This window comes from Choristoneura fumiferana, chromosome 13 (genome assembly GCF_025370935.1).
Source record: "Choristoneura fumiferana chromosome 13, NRCan_CFum_1, whole genome shotgun sequence".
Lineage (NCBI taxonomy): Eukaryota > Metazoa > Arthropoda > Insecta > Lepidoptera > Tortricidae > Choristoneura > Choristoneura fumiferana.
In genome coordinates this window covers 8,159,687-8,180,936 of record NC_133484.1, presented here as the reverse complement: position 1 = coordinate 8,180,936, position 21,250 = coordinate 8,159,687, and the positions used below count along the sequence as shown (strand labels likewise).

Genomic DNA, 21,250 nt, shown 5'->3' with positions numbered 1-21,250 from the left:
ACATTTGTTCTAAGTTATTAATGTTATTATCATTATTAAAAAAGCAGTAAAATACATGTACAAATTAAATAATATATTATGTTACAATGACGAGATGTGAATGAAGTTTTCAGTAATAATGATTTTTTTCTACCTATACCTATAACAAACAACGAAACAGATGGGGGAAGGTTTTATTCGTTCCATGGATTTAGTTTCTTGACAGGTGAAAATATCGCTAGATGGCGTTAGTATCGAGAAATCAGTTTGGCGTTAGTCTTGCTTGCGATTGGCATTTTTCATCGTCCATCATGGGCGTACCCAGGGGGGGGGGCAACTGCCCCTGGATTGTTTACCTCCCTACTAACTACCTATCTACTGTTGTCGATAAAAGTTCTTATTTTCAATACAGTACTAGCTGTTGCCCGCGGCTTCGCCCCAGTTGTAATTTTTCTTCCATAAAAACCTTCTCAAACTCAAACTCACAACATTTATTGACAAGAAGCACACTACATCACAACAAAAACACAGTAAAAACATAAATAGGAAAAGAGAGGAAAATAAGAGATATTGTGCTGTTCTCCTGACGGTAACAAACACAACAAAAAAAAGAATTAGTGAAATCGATTCAGCCGTTCCTGAGTTATGCGCTTAGCAACACATATTACGATTAATTTTTATTTACATAAGATAGATAATACGTGGATTTTGTATATCTCCCTACTATCTACTGTTGTGGATAAAAGTTTTTATTTGCCATTTGCAAATACAACATGTTATTATGACTTTTAAAAATCGCGCGGCGCACCCGTTCTACTCGCTAGCAGCGCTACAGGCAAACGCCGCGCTCGCTTGCCGGTGGCTCGGTCTGTGGCCGCTGTTTGGTTTGTATGTGCAGAACATATACAAACCATAACCACTACAGTTGCAGAACACAGGCGTTCCGCGGAAGAAGGGAGTGAAGTTTTAATAAAATTCAGCTGAAGAAATTGCTACGGCTTTGAACCTTGAGCTGCGTTTACCTAGAACAGCAACCCGTCAACAACTCAATCAGCTGCTTCCCTTAGCGAATATTTTCGTCGCTCGCTATACGTGCCCTATTTGGATTCGTTATCATCCTCATTAGAGGCGAGGTTCGGCAAAGACCATTCACCAGCGTCAACTCTTTCATTGTTGCACCTTGCTGAGATAATTAAAATTACAGCTCCAAAATTACAAAAATGTATGGAGGAAGTATCCGAATTATATGAATTAGAAGGGATCACATCTGAAGCCGAACTATGGCGCACTTTTTGGATAATTAAGCAGCAAACTATTGAAATAACAGAGTTAATACAAGTAGCAGAATCTTTTTACCCGAAATTGAAGACAGCCCTAGAAATTTTACTGGCAATGCCTTATTCCACTGCTACAATTCAAAGGCCATTCAGTACACTCAGACGCGTAAAAACGTGGCTGAGATTGACTATGATCGAAGACAGATTAAATGGGCTTTGTATTATGCTCAGTGTACATAGAAAGTTTGTTAAACGTTTGTTTCACGGAAGACGTCATAAACCGTTTTGCTGAAGACCCTCGAAAGTTACTTTTAAAATAGCTATATAATTAAAGAATTTAAATAAAAAATTACCTCTTTTAATTTATGTTTATTTATTTGACTATGTGCTTATAAAATTTGCTTTGAGCCCCCCTGCGGCTCTGCCTCAGAACCTGGGTACGCCCATGTCGTTCTTCTACCATTACTTTTCATATTTCGTTTTCTAGATTTTTTTTATCGTACAGCGGCAAAACCTACTAGACACTGGCAAAATTGCCCTCCAATGGACAGGGCCATATTTAAAAAAAAACAACAACAACAACTATTTAAAACCAATCACGAACGTCACGCAAATGTCAAAGTTGTCATACGGACCTCACGATACTAGCGCCAAGTAGCCCGGCACAGAAACTCTCACTATGAAAGTGTTAGTAAGTGGTAAACACACGTAAAACTCACAGCTTATTAGAGCCACCCGGCACCCGACCAGCACCGCCTTGACTTTCGGCGTCCACTCGTTGCCGACACGGGCGGACGCCGCGTTGACAACGAGTGGATATCGCGTGGTCCACGAATTTCCTAGTACTCACTATGACGGCGAGCAGCGGGCTGTCACCGAGTGGTCCACTCACCGTCCGCGCGTGGCAACCTCGCGAGTGAGGCGATCCGGTGACGCTACGGAGTTGATGTAGTGAGCGCATACCCATACAAATGAAGAATACTAACCGCTCGAGGCGAGGCGGTGCTGGTCGGGTGCCGGTGGCTGTAATGAGCTGTGACCTTTAAGTTGCATGGTACAAATCAAAAGTAATCAATGACAGTGGTAAAGAATAAATATCAAGAAGGAACTAATGTGTATTATTATTAGACCGAAATGTGAACCAGACTGAAAAAAAACTGTCAGTTCATATACATTTTGGCAAAATTATATGGAACTCTATGGATTAATAAAGAAACGGGCTAGCTTCCGTGCGAATATCGAAAAATCCCTTCATACTCCACTTCTAGCCTGTGATTTATTAAAACTATAATGAAACAAATAATCATTTTACAAGTAAATTCACTACACATCCAATTACCAGTAGTTATTATTATGCAAAGGCAGGTTGGTATTCCTATATCAAACGTGAATCAAAGCATCTGGAGAATGAAAACGTAAATAAATTAATCCGCTAACATTCAGGGGAGCTTAACATTACATTCTTCAACATGTGATAGAAATTATTTAAAATGAGTGCAAGGTAGATTAATCCTTATATGGTATTGTTTTTAACCCTCCTGACCAAAATCTTCCATGAACTTTTTCAGTTTTACCATATCATCATCATTGACAGTAGGCTTGGATGTAGCCAGGGAACGAAGCATATCTGACATTGTGACGGGAGGCTCACCCAACTTGTCCCCTGGAACTTCCATCCAGGTCATCTCCATTGCCCCAGGATCACCAGGGGAGCATGGAGTTAAAAGATCATTAACAATAGTGTTGGCATCTAATGGACTGGGTCCCGTAATTTTCTTGAAATGTGTTGCTGATTGCACTTTACGTACAGGCTGCATCAAAGCATCTCGTACTACAATGCTAATGTCAGCACCAGAATAACCATCAGTTTTGGCGGCCAACACTTTTATGTCTTGCTCAGTCAATATGTGCCTTGTGTTTCCTAAATGCAGCTTGAACATATCCAAACGAGCGTGTTCTTCAGGTAGAGCTATGTAAATACGCTTCTCAAAACGTCGCCTGATGGCTGCGTCAAGAACCCAGGGGATGTTTGTGGCGCCAAGAACTAATATACCATCCATATCATTGCCTACACCCTGCATTTGTACAAGAAATTCAGTTTTAATCCTTCTGGCTGATTCTGATTCATTGTCAGAACGTGATGAGCATAGGGAATCTATTTCATCAATAAAAATTATACTGGGCTTGTGTTGACGGGCAAGATCAAACAAGTTTCGCACCAGTTTCTCAGACTCACCAAGCCATTTAGAAACCAGGTCAGATGAGGAAACAGAAAAGAATGTGGAATTGTTTGCCTCAGTAGCAACTGCTTTTGCTAAGTATGATTTACCAGTACCAGGGGGTCCAAAGAGTAAGATCCCCTTCCATGGTATTCTTTTTCCTGTGAACAAGTGAGGAAACTTAATAGGCAGAATAACAGCTTCTTTAAGAGCTTCCTTAGCTCCTTCCAGGCCAGCAACATCGCTCCACTTTACATGTGGTTTTTCAACAACTATAGCACCCTCAAGTTTCCCCTGTAATTTCTTCTTTTCAGGATCATCTGAATCACTGTCGCTATCACTTTTTTTATCCTCGCTTTTAGATTCTCCATCCTTGACTGGCTTCTTCTTCTTATCTTTCTTGAGATATTCCTTCAGTTTTTCAGCCCTATCTAGGTATTGCAGACACTTGGCACGGATGCTCTCTTTAGCCCGTTCTCCCTGGGCCTCGTACTTCACAGCATGCAGGAAGTATTCAACACCATGCTCATAGAGTCTTAGAGCTTCCTCATAGTTTTTATTTTTGTCCTCTTCAGTAGCTTTAGTGACAAGATCGATAGCCTTCTGTAGTGTGTTTGATGAAGCCATTGTGTAAACTTATCACCTGAAAATAGATTTTAAACAAAGTATAGAATATTTTTGTTTTTTTATTTTTAGTTTTTATTTAATGGCCAGAAAGTAGATTTAATTTAAAACCAAAGGTAAATAAAATAGGAATAACGCTTCTCAATACAATCCAGTCAATAAACTATTGAGAAATCAGGAAAAATTTAGTATAAAAATAATATTTATTTTTTATATTACACCAACAATGGCAAATAAAATTGAAATAAACAAAATAAAATCAACTTAAACCTATAATATAAACTACAAACTAAGACCTAAACTACAACCTAAAAACCATCATTCCGCGTCGTACCCGGCTCAAAGGTGTCCATAATGCCAGCCGCATTTCCCCGCTGTATGGCCAGCGCCACCTGCTGAACCAGGTACGACCCGGAGCGGTGGTCGCAACCCCTGTCCCGTAGCCTACGGCTCAGCTCCCACACCAAAGATTTCGCCTCTGCTCCCCAAGGACCAGCCGTCTCGACCGAAATAGGCACGAAGTGATACGTTGGCTCCAAAGCTGAGTACTTGAGGTGCTTAAACCGCGCAGCATTCTCAGCCGCGGCTCCAGCTGACCTCGACGTGCAACCCAAGTGAGATAGCGCGAAGGTACTCACGCACGTCGCATCCCACAAGAGGCAACGTCCCCTCTGCCAAGGAACCAACGTAAGCATCCGGCCTCTTGCCGTCACTACGACTCAACCCCGGAGGCTCCAACACAGGGCCCATTCGCTTGCACCATCACTCGTTAAATGAGGCCGTTGGTGCAGTGATGCCGCGAGAAGCGATATTTTTTTTATTTACAGCAACATCTTGGCTGAGGCTAGTCCCATAAAATGGAATATTGTAATTTTAGGGCATTTCCCCACTAATTGAAAAATCATTGTCCTAGACTTTTTTTTGAAAATCATGTTGAGAAAAATGTTTGTGTTTAAAAACAACCATATTTTTAATCCTGTCTAACATTATACTAAAAATTAAACTACCTATTTGATTACAATTTTTCAAACACCCCAAAATACAGTCCCCTGACATGTCCCCAACCCAGAATTTGATAAGTATCACATAATATTAGCTATTTGTTGCAATTTAGCAAGATTTCTCTATTGAACTTAAAAAGATGATTACCCTATTGATGATAATAAAGTAAGTAAGTTTCGCAGGTGGTAGGACCTTGTGCAAGGTCTGCCCAGGTTGCTAACACCAGCTTGCTCGCTAATCCTGCCGTGAAGCAGCACTCCTTGCACTGTTATGTTTCGGCGTCGAGAGTAAGACAGCCGGTGAAATTACTGGCACTTGAGGTATCCCATCTTCGGCCTCTCATCTTACCATCAGGAGACCCACTTACTTGTTTGCCATCCAGTCGAATAAAACAAATATATGCATGTAATTTCACTAATATTTTTAAACAAACATTGTCCCAAGAGTACAAAAACAGTACCCTGTTGCCAGATTATGATTAATATAAAAATAATTGATAAGATTGACATGTGTGCATTCATTTATATAGGTATACACAATACTGTAGGTATGATCCAAAACCATTTTTATTTTACGGTTCAATCCTACTAATCCTACTTCCTACTATAATATTAATATTATAATGCAAATCCTACTTATAAATGTTACAAATTTGAAAGTTTGTGAGTGAGTATGTTTGCTACTCCTTCACGCTGAAATGGCTGGACGGATTTGGATGAAATTTGGTATGTAGATAGCTGGACATTTGGAATAAAACATAGGCTACTTTTTATTCCGATATTCCCACAGGATAGGGATAAAATCTCGAAATAACAACCGCTGGGCTTAGAGCCATGAAATTTCGTATGTAGGTAGTTGGACCTCTGTAATAACACATAGGCTACTTTTGTTCCGATATTCCCACGGGATAGGGATAAAATCTTGAAATAATAACCGCTGGGCTTAGAGTCATGAAATTGGGTATGTAGGTAGCTGGATGTCTAAAAAAACACATAGACGATTTTTTGACCCGATATTCCCACGGGATACTTAGGGATAAAATCTCGAAATAACAACCGCTGCACTTAGAGTCATGAAATTTGGTATGTAGGTAGCTGGGCCTCTGGAATAACACATAGGATACTTTTTAGCTCGATAATCTCACGGGATAGGGATAAAAATCTTAAAATTTCAACCGCTGGGTTTAGAGTCTTGAAATTTTGGACAGTTGTTCTTAACTCAGTGAAGAATAAGATATAAATTTTGGGAATCCTCAGGGGAATTTCGTAAAATCCCGGAATTTAAATTGCAACTACCAGCTCGAATAGTTTACGCATGCGAAGCCAAGGGTTAACGCTAGTTCATCATAATTTGAAGAGAAAGTTGGCAGGGGACTGTTAAAATTTTCCAACTAGTGGAGAAATACCCTTTAATGACCATTTTCTACTGGGAATAGTTAATTTTGTATGTAGATCCCCTTCCAAGAAAGCTCATGATTATGCAGTTTAACCTATTGTAGTCCTTAGGACTACAATAGTCCCTAACTTTTTAGCGCAGCCATATTCTGCGAGAAAACTGAGATTTCTGATTAAATGGGAACATTTGAAACCTAATCTCTGAGGGTGGGGCTGACAGGTGACAAGTAAAACACAACTGAATTGATTTCCTCAAAGATCCAGTTGTGATCAACCTGCACAATTGTGTGAAATTTGGATGGTACAGGCTACAGCTTTAACACATTTGCGACCACACATTGCTATGCTCATAACCAGTAGCAGCGATTTTCTGCTTTGTAGAGAAAACTGCCTATGAACAGAGAACCCGACTGTTAGATTCATGGCACTGAATGTGTTAAACCATTTATTGGGCATAGTCAAGTTCAAATCAAGATTTGACCTCGCAAATATGTTACTAGATCAATTAAATATGTCTGAAATAAGTTTTTTTTTATTAATCTGTCATAGCCTAAGAAATTCAATTGATTTTTCCTGGTAACAATTAAAATTGGCAGGGGTTGTTAAAGAGTCCTTTAATCAGTGGTCTGGTGATCTTTGGTTAAGAACAACTGCTCAAAAATGAGTAAAGATCATCTTACCCATAGAAAATAATATTATTAACGAAATTATCCATCAAGGTTATCAAGTTCATAGGCCCCACCAAATTAATTTGTCACCTCATGTATTTGTAAGTAAACTTACTACGGTAAATGAACTACATAATAAAATTATGTACATGCTATGAATTAACTAGCTACAAAAATTTAAGCCATTGACGAGTAAGGTAAGGACTCTTAATAGGTAGTGAGTCACACAAAAAAAATACGATTAGGAATGTTTAACATTAAACATATGAGATATAGAGAGTATACTTTTAACGAAAGAATAAAATCATTCACTCCATATTAGTAATACTTTATTTAGATATCCTTTATAGACGAAATGTTGACAAAATGTAATTATCTTATGAATGGAGCCGTCAAGGGGACCAAGTATTGAATTGAGGAAACTGCTTGTCATAAATTTGTAATTTTACAATTGAAAAAGATACGTACCATTGACGGAATAATAGTTCTTAATTAAAAGAATACTGAAACAGTTTGTTGAACGCTGATTACAGCCTAAATTAGTCCAGAAAACAATTTATAATATCCGAGTAGACGTTGTTTTGTCACGAAAAATGACACAATCGTTCAATGTTGCTAGTGAAGTGAACTGAACAAACGTTATTTTTACTTTTTAGACCTCTTTTATGCTACATTTACACCCTTGCCGAAGCTTGCCAAGCGTCTACAAACTCCAAACCAATGAAAACTCTTGAATGCCATTTACACGCTTGCAAGCGCGTCTGTCAGTGTATTCCGGACAGGCAAGCATGGCAGAGGTGGATCTCGAAGTTGCTTCGGCGCTTGTGTTGAGCTGAATAAAAACTGGCCCAGAGCGTGTCGGACACGCCCAATATAGGGTTCCGTAGCCATTACGAAAAAATTAAGTAATGTTTTTCTAAGGATTTCATATTTTATACGGAATCTTCCAAGTTAAGGTATATTTTATACGTAGGGGGGTGTAGTAATTGTACGACCTGGACAATGCTCGACCGATTTTGTACGACCTGATAATTCAATCACATGTCACTTGGAACACGGGTCGAGCTTTATCACCCTGTACCGATAATGTTCAAGGTGCTATTGGACAACCTGATTTTGTACGACCTAATAATCGGAGCACACTTTTGACAGCAAGCAATCGTTTCGCACGATTGATCATGTTTTTCGTGTACACCGAATATTAATAAATTTAGTAGAAAATAACTTATATTGGTCCTGGCGCTTCGCCGGCCGCTACCGCGGCACGCTCGCTACGCTCGCTCGGCTCGCGCATTGTGGTCACAATTGGACCTAACACAACCTAACACAAACCTATGGTCATTCGATTCGATTGGATTCCGATTATAACGACGTACAATAACAGGTCGAGTATTAACAGGCCGAGCAAAAATTTGGACACCTTAATAATGCACGACCTTATATTGTACGACTTGATAATTCTAATCCAAAATGAGTTCGTATTATCAGGTCGTGCAGTGATGGCTGAGCAGTATAGGGTCGAGCATTACTGGTCCCCTACGTAGGGTGCTATTTAGGAGTAAAACTACTAATAATTCTCAAGCAAACTTAGCCGTTATAGTTTTCCTTTAAAGTTTGATATACTTACTACCATCCTGATTTTTTTTTATTGTACCATTTTGTCGGCATAGATTAGGTACATATATATCCGTGCAAAATTACAGCTTTCTAGCATTGATAGTCCCTGAGCAAAGCCGCTGACGGACAGACAGACAGACAGACATGGCGAAACTATAAGGGTTCCGTTTTTGCCATTTTGGCTCCGGAACCCTAAAAAAAGGATAAAATTTCTTCGTTAGTCGATGAGTGCATAATGGTCACTTTCTTTAGTTAATAACCCCGACAAAAAAGAGGGGTGTTATAATTTTGACCGCTTTGTGTGTCTGTGGCACCCTAGCTCTTAAACGGGTGGACCGATTTGAATGCGGTTTTTTTTTATTTGAAAGCTGGTTTTCTAGCGATTGATCTTAGATATGTTTTATCAAAATCGGTTCAGCCGCTTCAAGATCATCAGCTCTTTTGTTCGCTGCGGTAGGAATCTTAGACGCATAATGGGTATTTACTTTACTTTGAAACATATTTGGGACCTAAAATTTGAAACACCCATGTATGCTATATAACTATGCAAGATTATGGAATTCTCAGCATGATGCTGCAGCCAGGATATCCAGAACACTAATAGGTAAACTCATGATAAAACTATAGCAGATGTATCGTGTTTGGATTCGTCTTGATCAGTATTTGATTCTACATACAATGCAATGGTGGCAACACGACGAGCTGATGCTGCAGCCAGGACATCCAGCACACCAGTATACTCTTGAAAAAATAATAGCAGATATATCGTGTTTGATTCCTTTTGATCAGTATTTGATGCTACATCAATGCAATGGAGGCAACACGATGAGCTGATGCTGCAGCTAGGATATCCAACACACTAGTACACTTTAAAAAAATATATAACAGTTTAAAAAACATATAAATAAAAAAACTTAAATCAAAAATTTTAAAACCCCCGACACCAAAAAACGCCTGAAAAAAACGCCGACAAAAAAAAGCCAACAAAAAAACGCCGCCAAAAAAGACAACTAAAAAGTAAAAAATAATTATGCACTACCTGTTGCCCGCGACTTCATCTGCGAAGAATTTGTTTATCTACATCCCGCGGGGACCTTAGCGGTCCCCCGACACCGACGACGCTTACATAAAAAAAATATTACTTAGGCTAATTTTGCGGGAAATCAGCATAGTCCCCACGGGATAGGTATAAACGAATTCTTCGCAGATCAAGACGCGGGCAACAGGTAGTGCATAATTATTTTTTACTTTTTAGTTGTCTTTTTTGTCGGCGTTTTTTTCAGGCGTTTTTTTTTTGAAGCTACTCACACACTGAAGGACGCCAACAAAGAGTACTATAGAGAAAACTGACGCGCTTGCAAGCGTGTAAGTACATGGCATTCAAGTGTTTGTATAGACTGGGAGTTTGTTGACGCTTGCCGAGGCTTGCCAAGCGTCTACCAACTCCAAGCCTATACAAACACTTGAAAGCCATTTACACGCTTGCATTGGAATGCAAGCGCGTCAGTCATGCGTCACTATTGTATTCCGGACATAGATTGTACTAAGTATTACTTATTCTGTGTCTGTGTTGAAAAACCGACACCGGCCCGGATAGACGGCAAGCGCTGGCAAGCTCACGCAAGCCTATCCCAACGGGCCGTTTGTTTACACGCTTGCGCTGGCGTTAGTATCTCTTAGTAGTCCGTGGTGATAGCTTGCAATGCCGAAGCTGAGGGGTTACCACGAAACTCGCAAATCGAAGTTCGTATCGTACCGTCCCTTTCACTTGCGTATTAAATGACATAAGCGTCAGCGGGATGGCAACATACGAAGTTCGAGTTTTGCACTTCGTGGTAGGGCCTCTGGGTAGCATTAGCATTAGACTGCCCTACCATAAACAATAATAAAAAGTAGAGTATTATGACAGTTTCACACGCTTCTACTTGTTTTTTTTTTCAGGGTTAAGGCGTCTTATTCTATGCTACCTCATATAATATATAAAGTCATGTCGTTAATAATTATTAACTACGTAGCATAAAATTTATAAAATGAATAAATAATATCAAGTAATTTCAAACTTTTCTAAGGTAATTTTATTTAAATTATATCCAGCATACCATACGTTAGCCGCCTTAGCATATTATTGTAATGAATACAAATCAATAATGAAAGACCGAAATATTTTTCATTCATATTACTTATTTCAATTTTATCCAGCATACATTTGACGCCGATTAGGCAATTAAATAGATTATTTAAGATTGCCTTTCTTCATCGTAACTAAATTAATCAATGCTACTTGTATAGATGACAAGCGCGATATTCTTTGGACATTTACGTGCTGAGGGAAGTTTCAAGAGCAGCTCGGAAGGCCTACTAAATAGTATAGGTGTCAGAGGGACCGCACGACACGAACTTCGAGTTTTGTAGTAGCCCTGCAGCTCATCCATCGTTTGATCTTTGATCCGATCCGACCACGACTATAGGTATAATCCACGTGAACGTGACAGCAAGGCTACTACGAAACTCGTAACTCGAAGTTCGTGTCGTGCGGTCCCTCTCGCTCTCGTATCAAACAGTGTAAGTGTCAAAGGGACCGCACGACACGAACTTCGAGTTTCGAGTTTCGGAGTAGCCCTGCAGAGGCGATATGGCGAGCGTTTCCTTTATGCACTGCGTGTACGGTGTACTGTCGGGCAAAGCGAGCGTTTTGGTGATACGATAATGTGCAATCAGAGAGAAAAAGCTTGCCTCAACGCGGATTATATATTAAATATATTAATATTAAAACATATATACATATATTATTATAAAAATATATATATTAATGGCTGGGCCGTTTCGGGTCGGGTTGCGGTAGAGCCTAAGGCTAATCTTAAATTTGCTATTGAAATATCGCGATCAAGCTTTATTTTACCACTTCTACCCTTACAAGTGCGGCGGCCTCTGCTGCAGAAAACCTTAACCTTTTCGACACCAACGACCCATATAAATCTATGTCAATTACTTCAGTGCAAAAGCAACCTTCAATTAATTGAGTTAAAGTTCAATTTTAGGCATTGCAATGCCTGGCGTATGGGTGATGTATTTTGTATTTGACGTGGCGGCGAAAAGGTTAAACAGCGCAAATATATTTGCCTAGTAGTGCCTAGTACCAGCCCGTATAGAATAGTCACCTATTTGCACCGTTTGTGGTAAAAAATTCTAAGCCCATGGCGTCCAGGCGCGGAAGAACGTCAAAAAGAGATTTCTTCACGCCTGATAAAAGCAACTACTTACCTACCGACCAGAAAGCAGGCAGCTATTTACGCCAACTTTTGAGCCTGGGCATTAAATTGCCTGTCTCCTGGCAACTATGCCGTCGACTGACAGTATGAATAATATTTTTTGATTCTGTATGTTCATTAGTTGTTTAATTACATCACTTTATGTCTTACCTATGTTATACATTTCCAATTTAAACTTTCAAATTGTAATAATTTGCTTAACATTAACAATTTACCTTTACAATTAATTTTTGAAAATATGAAATAAAAATTGAATTTCACGTAGGTACAGTCAACTTCATAAATAAGTGATCACTTTAGTACCTTGTCGCTTTCACAATTTCCTACGGCTTTTCAAACATACATGACGTTAAAATGACAAAGTACAAAGTGATCACTTATTTATGACGTTGACTGTACCTACTGACTAATTAATTTTCCTGTTATTGTTTATTTATTAAATATGTAAGATCCAACGTAAAACCACTAGGTATGATACCTACTCAATTTAAAATACATAACTTAATAATTTATTTGAAAGTTCCAAATACCTACCTACCTATTTACTTGCCATATTGTTAGGGAGTTAAAACGAACATGTTGATGTACTTTTAATTATGGGGCACATTGTCACCGTTGTTGGAGGCACGTTTATTGGCTTTCACAATAATGAGAACTGAATAAATTGTGCCATTGCCATCATGCACATCTAATATAGATTAGGTATCTGCTAACGATCGAATCTAAGAATTCCGTATGTATTTTTAATTTTGAAGTAAGTAGGTACCCAAGTACTGAATAAAAATCATAAGATGCGTATATTATTAAAAATAAATGAAAAGTCATGACCATAGCTCGGACAAGTCATCGCAAAAACAATATGGAAATAGAACAAGATTCATGGAATTGTATTACCTAAAATTATGATTGTCTAAACCGGATATTATCGTAATTTAACATGCGACTTTTTTAGCTGCCTATCTGCCATAGTTTTGTCAAATTGGCATTCCTCAAACAGTTTTGTGACAGTTGAAATTAGTAAATATGGTGGAATTAGAAACGGTTGATAATTTTAATGGAAATACGTTCACAAATATATGCTCAATTTTGGGTTACCGTTATAAATTTAACTGAAAAATATAATTAAATAATACTGTACATAATAAGACTCTATTAATCTTCTTCTATTACAGAGTTGTGATTGTTTTTCGTTGCGATGACCTGTCCGGGCTATGGTCATGACATGACTGCCGAACGCCAAATAAAATATAAAATCCTTACTCTGTCTGTTACCTCTTAATGCTTAAACCGCTGAACCTAAATTTAAATTTAGGTGAAATTTAGTGTGAAGATAGTTTCATATGCAAAAAGTAGGCTCTGCATGTTGTAACATATGAATTTGTCGCACAGATATAGCTGCGGTACACGGCTTTAGCATTAGCGGAGAAGCAAGATAATTTACTTCATCGATATGCATACAATAATACAAATAAAAGATAAATCATTTCAATGTAATAAATACATTGACGGAATCCTAACCTTAACGAGGCAACAAATACAATTAAGTGCTATCTTGGAGGACTAGTAATTTTACTGTATGAAAACAATAGATTATATACAGGTGTGAAATCCAATTAGATGGCACTGTAAAAACTGAAGAGTGCAGAGGTAGTTCAGATTCATGGCGAAGTTATTTCCAAATGGAATTTGCTTATTCTTGATAGTCATTTGTTTGACAAAAACAACAAGAACAATGTTAACGGTACCAACAGAATTAAGCGACGAAGAAAACACTAATAACTGTCCTCTTGTTGTAATACAAAGAATCGTACTACGAAATCGAACCTTAACTTTAGTAAACATCAATAATAACGCATTTTTGACACAACTTCATTTATTTAGTTTCAAAATTTTAACAAGAACTTTTCTTGCAACTAAAATAAATGAGCCTAACGAAGCCTACATCTTACAGTGTGAAAATTTTACGGAATGTGATGACGGCATCGGTGATTTGGTGAAGGATCATCATTGGAATCCAGCTGCTGCGTTTATCATTGTTATAAGAAACTTTTACTCTGGCCAGACAAATATATTTAATATATTTGAAAAACTACATCGACTTTACGTATTCAAAATGATTATAGTGACATACAGTTACGTTTATTTATATAATTTTGACATTGCTGATCATTGTTTTTTTACTCCAAGAGCTATTACTGAATATGAATGCAAAATTCTAATGAATAGTCCTAGTCAAGCGTCAATTTGGACAGATATTGTAAAACCTTTTCAAGATCGTCCCAAAATTCCATATTCAGCATGTAACATGTCTGTAATGGTATCTGTCATACCTCCGTTTGTTTTTTCTCCGGATACAGATAGCCTAGAGCCTACTGGATATGAAGAAGAGTTTATTAATGTTTTAAAAAGAATCAATTTTACTAATTTAAGTTTTACTTACAACACTGAAGCGACTAGCACAGGCACAGTGCACGACAATTTCACTGTAACTGGTGTTCTCAAAGAGCTTCAGATGGATCACATAGATTATTTTTTGGGAGGAACACTTTTGTCCCATTACAGATTAGGACCTTTCGATTTTACTTATCCACATTTTTGTGACGATTTCAAGTTAATTGTACCAAAAGCGAGGCAAGTTGATAAATGGGAAGTGATGTACAAAGTTTTTAAACCTCTAGTCTGGGGTCTTATTTTTTTAGCTTTTCTTTGTGGGATCTTGGTCGCTTTCATGTTAAAAATTCACGGCCAACAGGATTTCAAAGGTTGTGTTTTAACTACTCTTTACTTATTTGCTTATCTGACAAATAATGCTGCCAAGCAACGAGCTGGCGTGTTTATACTATCTTGGGCTTTCTTTGCTTGGCTTATCACGTGCTTTTACCAAAGTGACCTAGCAAGTATTTTTACAAAACCTGTCTATTACAATGATGTGGATTCCTTTGACGAAATATTGAAACGTGGGTTTCAATTGTATCTTAGTAAAGCTAAGTACAGTTATATGCAAGGAAGCAAAGATCTTAATTTAGGGGGTGTGCTGAATAGCAGCATCATTACCAACAGCGATTTACATTCTCTACAGACAGTTGCTTCTAGAGAAAAAAGGTACACGTTGGTTTCTCGACTTAGTTTTCGCTATTATGATTCAGAATTTTATCGAAATGATGGTGAACCTATGTTGCACGATATAATCGAACCATATTTTTATGTTTTCAGAACGGGTTATTTAAAGAAAGGGAATCCGAACTTAAAACGGATACGTTTTCTTGAACGCCAAGTCATTACTTTTTCGTTTCACCGTCGATCATTGTTAGCGTATATACATATGAATAAATTAAAACATTTAAAGGTCGATAAGATTTTGTCCAGGCCATTAACATGTACCAGTATTGCAGGACTGTATTATATATTTTTGTGTGGTTGCGCTATATCATTCATTACTTTTTTGATTGAAATTGTTGTTGCTATTGACAAAATTGCTTTTGGTAAAATCCTAACGAAGTTATTAGATGTTCGTAACTGTTACATCCAATCAGATCTTAGCTAAGTAAATTTTCAACATCAATATTTCCCGTCATAAAACAGTAAGTAAGTAGGTATAATTTTAAAACACAAATTGTTTCGAAATTAAATAAGAACAGTTTGAAATGGGTTGGATTTGAACTGATATTACTTATTAAATGTTGTAGATCTGCTGCTTTAAAAAGAGTTTTACTTATAAGTATTAATTAGTATGTAAGTATACAAAAATTAAAACCAAATAATCACAATCTAACCGCCAAACACAGCAGGGCTACTACGAAACTCGAAGTTCGTATCGTACCGTCCCTCTCGCTCTCGTATTAATTAGTATAAGTGTCAGAGGGACCGCACGACACGAACTTCGAGTTTCGAGTTTCGTAGTAGCCCCGCAGATGCCAGTTTCAAATTTAGAACGTAAGAACTAATGAAACTGGTTCTGATTTTGGCAGTTAAGCTTAAAATACATTTATTTGGAAAATTAATAAATATATTATGGCATGACCAATGACTTAAGTATGTAATATTTTTAGGGTTCCATATTTCGAAAAGAAAAAAATAACGACGACGATACGACTATACGATTACTTCGTCGTACGTATGTTTGTCTGTCTGTCAAGCCCTTTTTTTTAAAAGACATGTTGAAGTATGAGGTATTAAGTTGGAATGAACTTCAATCGTTTAAGGCTACCTATTACGGTTTCTCACAACTGTTAGAAAAGAAGAGTCTAAATTAACGGTTTCAAGAAATAGAACTATTTGAAAGTCTATTTTCTTTCATACGACAAACTTAAGGTGCTTCCCGTTTGTGTAGAATTACGAAATTTGGCAAAAAGTAAGGTTGAAAATACAAACTGAAATATAGTATTAGTTTTACGGGATGACCGTAAAAGTAAAAATTTGGAATTGAAATAAAAAATACAAAAAAGATTCCAAAAAACCAATCTTAAAAAGTAAGGTGTACAAATAAAAAAAAAATTCAACCCTAAACCAAGTAGTTCAGTACTTCTACATGAAGTTGCTTATGCATCGTAAAGCAAATATAAAACACCCCTGCATCCTGCATACCACAACAAAAAAAATCACTCTCCAGGCGAATGTTATGCTATTGAACCATTTTATTCTTGTCCTACTGTAGAAAGTTTTCACGGTAAGAAACATCATGAATTCCTTTGTCAAGCAATGCGACGGTGGGTTACGATTAAGTACTTTTTTTCTAGTTTGATAATAAGTCAGAAAGTCAGAAGGCACCAAGTGTCCAAGGTTGCAGGTTTGAGTGCATGCTAAATGTGATGATAAGTTATCTATCACAATCACGGCCGTTACATTAACTTTAAATTTATGATTTTTATGAAAAAATATGTTTTCTTTGTGACTATCAAAGGCAAATCGTTGGTGATAGTATACTGCAAGTCCGCTTATCTAAAATACATAAATACCGCGTATTTATACTAAGTGTGTTCTGTCTGATACAGGATGGTTTTATTTGATAATTATTTTATGTTAACGAATTTTGAGTTAAGGGTCAATTTGTCAGATAATATTATGCGCAATTATTCAAAGCTACTTACGCGGATTAGCACTATCCCCGATGAAATAAAGTGTCAGATAAAGATTGACGAATGTTGAGTTAGCTGAATTTTATAAAGTTTAAAAATTAAAACCTATGAGGGTATTATCTGTAGGAATTTCTTCTATATAATACTAGCAATAATAGCAGTAATCGCTAGCATTTCTACGTCCACTTAAACGCAGCACTATCTAATGTAGTCTTTTCAATGTTTTTTTTTTTTTTTTATACGACTGGATGGCAAACATTCAGCATGTAAAAAGCTGAATTTGGATATTACAATAAAACTAGCTGTTCGACATACGACATACTTCGTCCGCGTAGAAGTATGAAAAATGTTTACGACCTTACAGATATGTAAACCCAAAAAAAAAAACATAAAAATCGGTCAAGCGGTCACAAACACTGTGACACGAAGATTTTAGAGAAGATAATTTGCAGTCTTTTTGTTTTCATGTTTGAAAGATGTAATCCTGTAAGTTGAATGAACTGGGCAAACCTAATTACGGTTGAATTATAAATAAAGTACAGTTGACAGAAATTAAAGCCAGCATTGAAGTCAGCAAAAAAAGCTTGTATTGGGAATGCTTTTTTTAACAAAAACTTCAAAGTATTGTAATTGTAGTTGTAATTAATCCTATTCTATCCTACTAATATTATAAATGTGAAAGTTTGTAAAGCTGTTTGAAGGTTTGGATGGTTAGATATTTGTTACTGAATCATGCAATAACGGCTGAACAGATTTACATGAAAGTTGGTGTTCAGATAAATAAAGATCTGCATTGAGACATGGGATACTTGATACGCCGGTAGTGGTAATGCGTTCCCGCGGGATAACATTTTAAGTTTAAACAAGAATAGAAGGGCTGTCCAAGAACGGAACCTCAGGCCTCGGCTCTCAAGATACAATCATAGATGGCGTTGTGCAAGCGAAAGATGTCCTTTCAAATTGCTACCGTAACCTTTTCAGGCCAAACTCTAACTAAGACATTTATTTATTGCATTGCCATGGTAACAAGAATCGTGTAAACTGTAACTGCTTTCGTTGTATATTTCAAAAATTGCACGGGCATAGGTAATCAGTTAAGACGGTCAAACATCTGGTCCTCAAATTAGTGCTATCTGCTATGCGATAGCATGCCCTGTCTTTATAAAATAACTCGCTTTTACTTGTGATATCACTCGCGTGTTAAATTTAATGATTCAATTAAAATTCCAAGATAAAACTGAGTTATTTTCAAAAGTTCTTATTTACGTTGCATAAAAATCAAATCACGACCTAACACGTTGCAAACTTGCAATCAATACTTAGGATTTTGTAATTAGCGTGAATAAGTAATACCCCGGGACACGTAAACATTAGCATATAGGTATATTAAATACTAGCTGTTGTCCGCGGCTTCGCCCCTGTTCCAATCTTTTTTAAGGTTCCGTAGTCAACTTAGACTTAGAACCCTTCAACTAACCGTATATTCTTGCAAATAAATTATTTCTATTTCTTATAGTTTCGCCATGTCTGTCCGTCTGTCTGTCTGTCTGTCCGTCCGCGGCTAAGCTCAGAGACCGTTAGTACTAGAAAGCTGTAATTTGGCATGAATATATATATCAATCAATCACGCCGACAATGGTAAAATAAATAAAAAAATATATTTTTTTTCACGCTTTTTAGTGTAAATAATCTAAGGTACAATAGTTTAATGTCAACCGCTCGTTACCTTCCACGAATGATTGCTTTTCCCGATGCAGAGACGTTCGTTATTGAAGAGTTCTGGTGCTCCACTACCCGTTCTGTTTTACCATATGCATTACGAGGAGCATAAATTGGTTAAAAAAAAATTAGGGTTACCTTCCATGGACGTAAAGTGGGGATGACTTTTTTTCTCGACTAACCCTATAGTGTGGGGTATCGTTGGATAGGTCTTTTAAAACCTTGGGGGGCTGCTAAGACGATTTTTCTAATCAGTGATCTGTTGGCGAAATATTCAACTTTAAAGTGCAAATTTTTATTAAAATCAAGCAATCAATCCCACCCTCTAATCTAAACCCTAAACTGTTTTGTAGAAAATTTTGAAAAACTTTAGAATGGTATTAAATATATCAGATTTACAAGGAAAATTAAAGCGACTAAGATTGCTTGAGAGTTATTAGTATCCTGGGCGTGTCCGACAAGCTCTTGGCCGGTTTCTTTTATTCATATAGGTAGATAGGTACGTACGTAGATATTAGTAGAATGAAGATACAGAATTGACACGAGAAATTCAGTCTAATATCACTACCACTCTTGTTCTTAGTACTTTTCACGCAGGTGGCATGCCGACGCTAATACATTTATGCAACTAGCTTGTTTGATTTAATTACCAGGCAGGCACCAGGCATGTACCACCCACAGGCATGTACCCACCAGGCATGTACAAAAAGGTAGTTTGCAAAATAAATTAAGTAGATATCATTGAAAAGTGTACATTGATTTTGAAATGTAACTACTTTATTCATGCAGATTAAATGCGACTGGCCTCTTAATTCACCATGAACGGTTTGACGGCAACCTGACTCGAAAAGAAAATAATCCTGACCATGGAGTCATAAAATTGTACAAAAAGCAAGTCAGATTTTTTTAATCATCCTGTATTATGGTCTATAAAATCCTGTATCGTGATCAATCACAAAAGCAATGTTCGAAGCTGTTACTTAGTGGTGTCACGTTGATGATTAACTATAATTATAGCATTTATACGATGGCCTCCAATTCTACTAATACTCCATCACTTGAATTGGCATAGGATGACGCCTGTTACCAGTATGTCGTGATTTTTGCGGAAGTCATTCCTGTGGCAGTTGAAAAAGTACTTTGGAATAAAATGAACAAGATATTGATATTCTCTATCATCCTATGTTCACTCAAATCTTACGTTTCATTGGCAGTAGCAGTATTTGAATTTGATGACGATGCCGATGAGGGCAATCAATGTGCTGAAACAATCATCAAAGAACTGGAATGCAGAAGTTTAACACTAGTCAACTTCAACGATGACATTAAACTAGTCAAAAACTTGCACACAGCCATAAAATACAAGATTATTCTTAGATATTATCTTGATTTAGAAATGGACATACCGAATGAGGCCTATACCGTACTGTGCAAGAATATAGAAGACTGTGTCGAAGGACTTCAAGATTTAGTAAAAGACCGTTACTGGAATCCGAGTACTATTTTCTGCTTTATCATGAAGACCACGACGTCTCAGGATATCGAAAAGTTATTCGAGAAACTTCATAGCTTGAATGTTTTTAAAGCAGTTATACTAAATAGTGGAGACTTGTACTTGTATAACTTTGAAATCGGTAATCATTGTGTATTCACACCGCAAGCTGTTTCAAAGTACGAATGTAAATGGCTATATCGATCTCAAAACTCTACACTTAATGTCATCAGACACTCTTTGAAAGACTTCAATAAACATCCGTATACAGCGTGCGGTATAAGAATGAGAATAAACGTTGTCAAACCCTATATTTTTCCGACAGCTGCTAACAATGTTATTCCAGTCGGGTTTGAGGAGGAATTTGTCAAATTAATTATTAATAATTTTGCCAATTCTACTTTAGAATATGATACGACTAACGTCATCGGATACGTTTCCAAAAATTATACAACAACTTATGCACTAAGAGACATTCAAGATGGTGTAATAGACGGAATATTGGGAGCAACCATTTTGTCTCACAACAGAGTGTGTGCCTTTGATTTTACAACCCCCCATATGTTTGATGATATTATTTTGACGGTACCAAAAGCAGTTAAAGTGGAAAAATGGATAGTGATGTTTACACTTTTTAAGCCCATAATATGGGCACTGATATTTGTAACCTTCTTTTTGATACAATTAGTAGAATTCGTGCCGAAAATTTGCGGCTATATAAACTTGCACGTTTCTATTTCACCAAAATTAAATATGACTGGAGTTCTCATAAATAATTATAAGGAAAAAAGCCCACGGTTTTTAGTTATTCTGTGGGTTTTATTCTCTTGGTACATTGCAGTCTTTTACCAAAGTGGTTTAGCAAGTGTTTTTACAAAGCCGGTATTTTACCATCAGGTAAGTTCAGTGGAGGAG

At 37.1% G+C, this 21,250-nt stretch overlaps 2 protein-coding genes across 2 annotated transcripts; one reads left to right on the top strand and one right to left on the bottom strand.

Moving 5' to 3' along the window:
- Positions 1–737: 737 nt before the first annotated feature.
- Vps4 (vacuolar protein sorting 4) lies at positions 738–7,797 on the bottom strand. The gene is made up of 2 exons (XM_074096159.1): positions 7,632–7,797; positions 738–4,118 (listed from the first exon to the last, which is right to left on the bottom strand). The coding sequence occupies exon 2, from the start codon at positions 4,100–4,102 to the stop codon at positions 2,786–2,788; it is 1,317 nt and encodes a 438-aa protein (XP_073952260.1). The 5' UTR covers positions 4,103–4,118; positions 7,632–7,797; the 3' UTR covers positions 738–2,785.
- Positions 7,798–10,981: 3,184 nt separating this feature from the next.
- On the top strand, positions 10,982–21,188 carry LOC141433986 (uncharacterized). The gene has a single exon (XM_074096168.1). The coding sequence runs from the start codon at positions 13,710–13,712 to the stop codon at positions 15,591–15,593; it is 1,884 nt and encodes a 627-aa protein (XP_073952269.1). The 5' UTR covers positions 10,982–13,709; the 3' UTR covers positions 15,594–21,188.
- Positions 21,189–21,250: the final 62 nt, after the last annotated feature.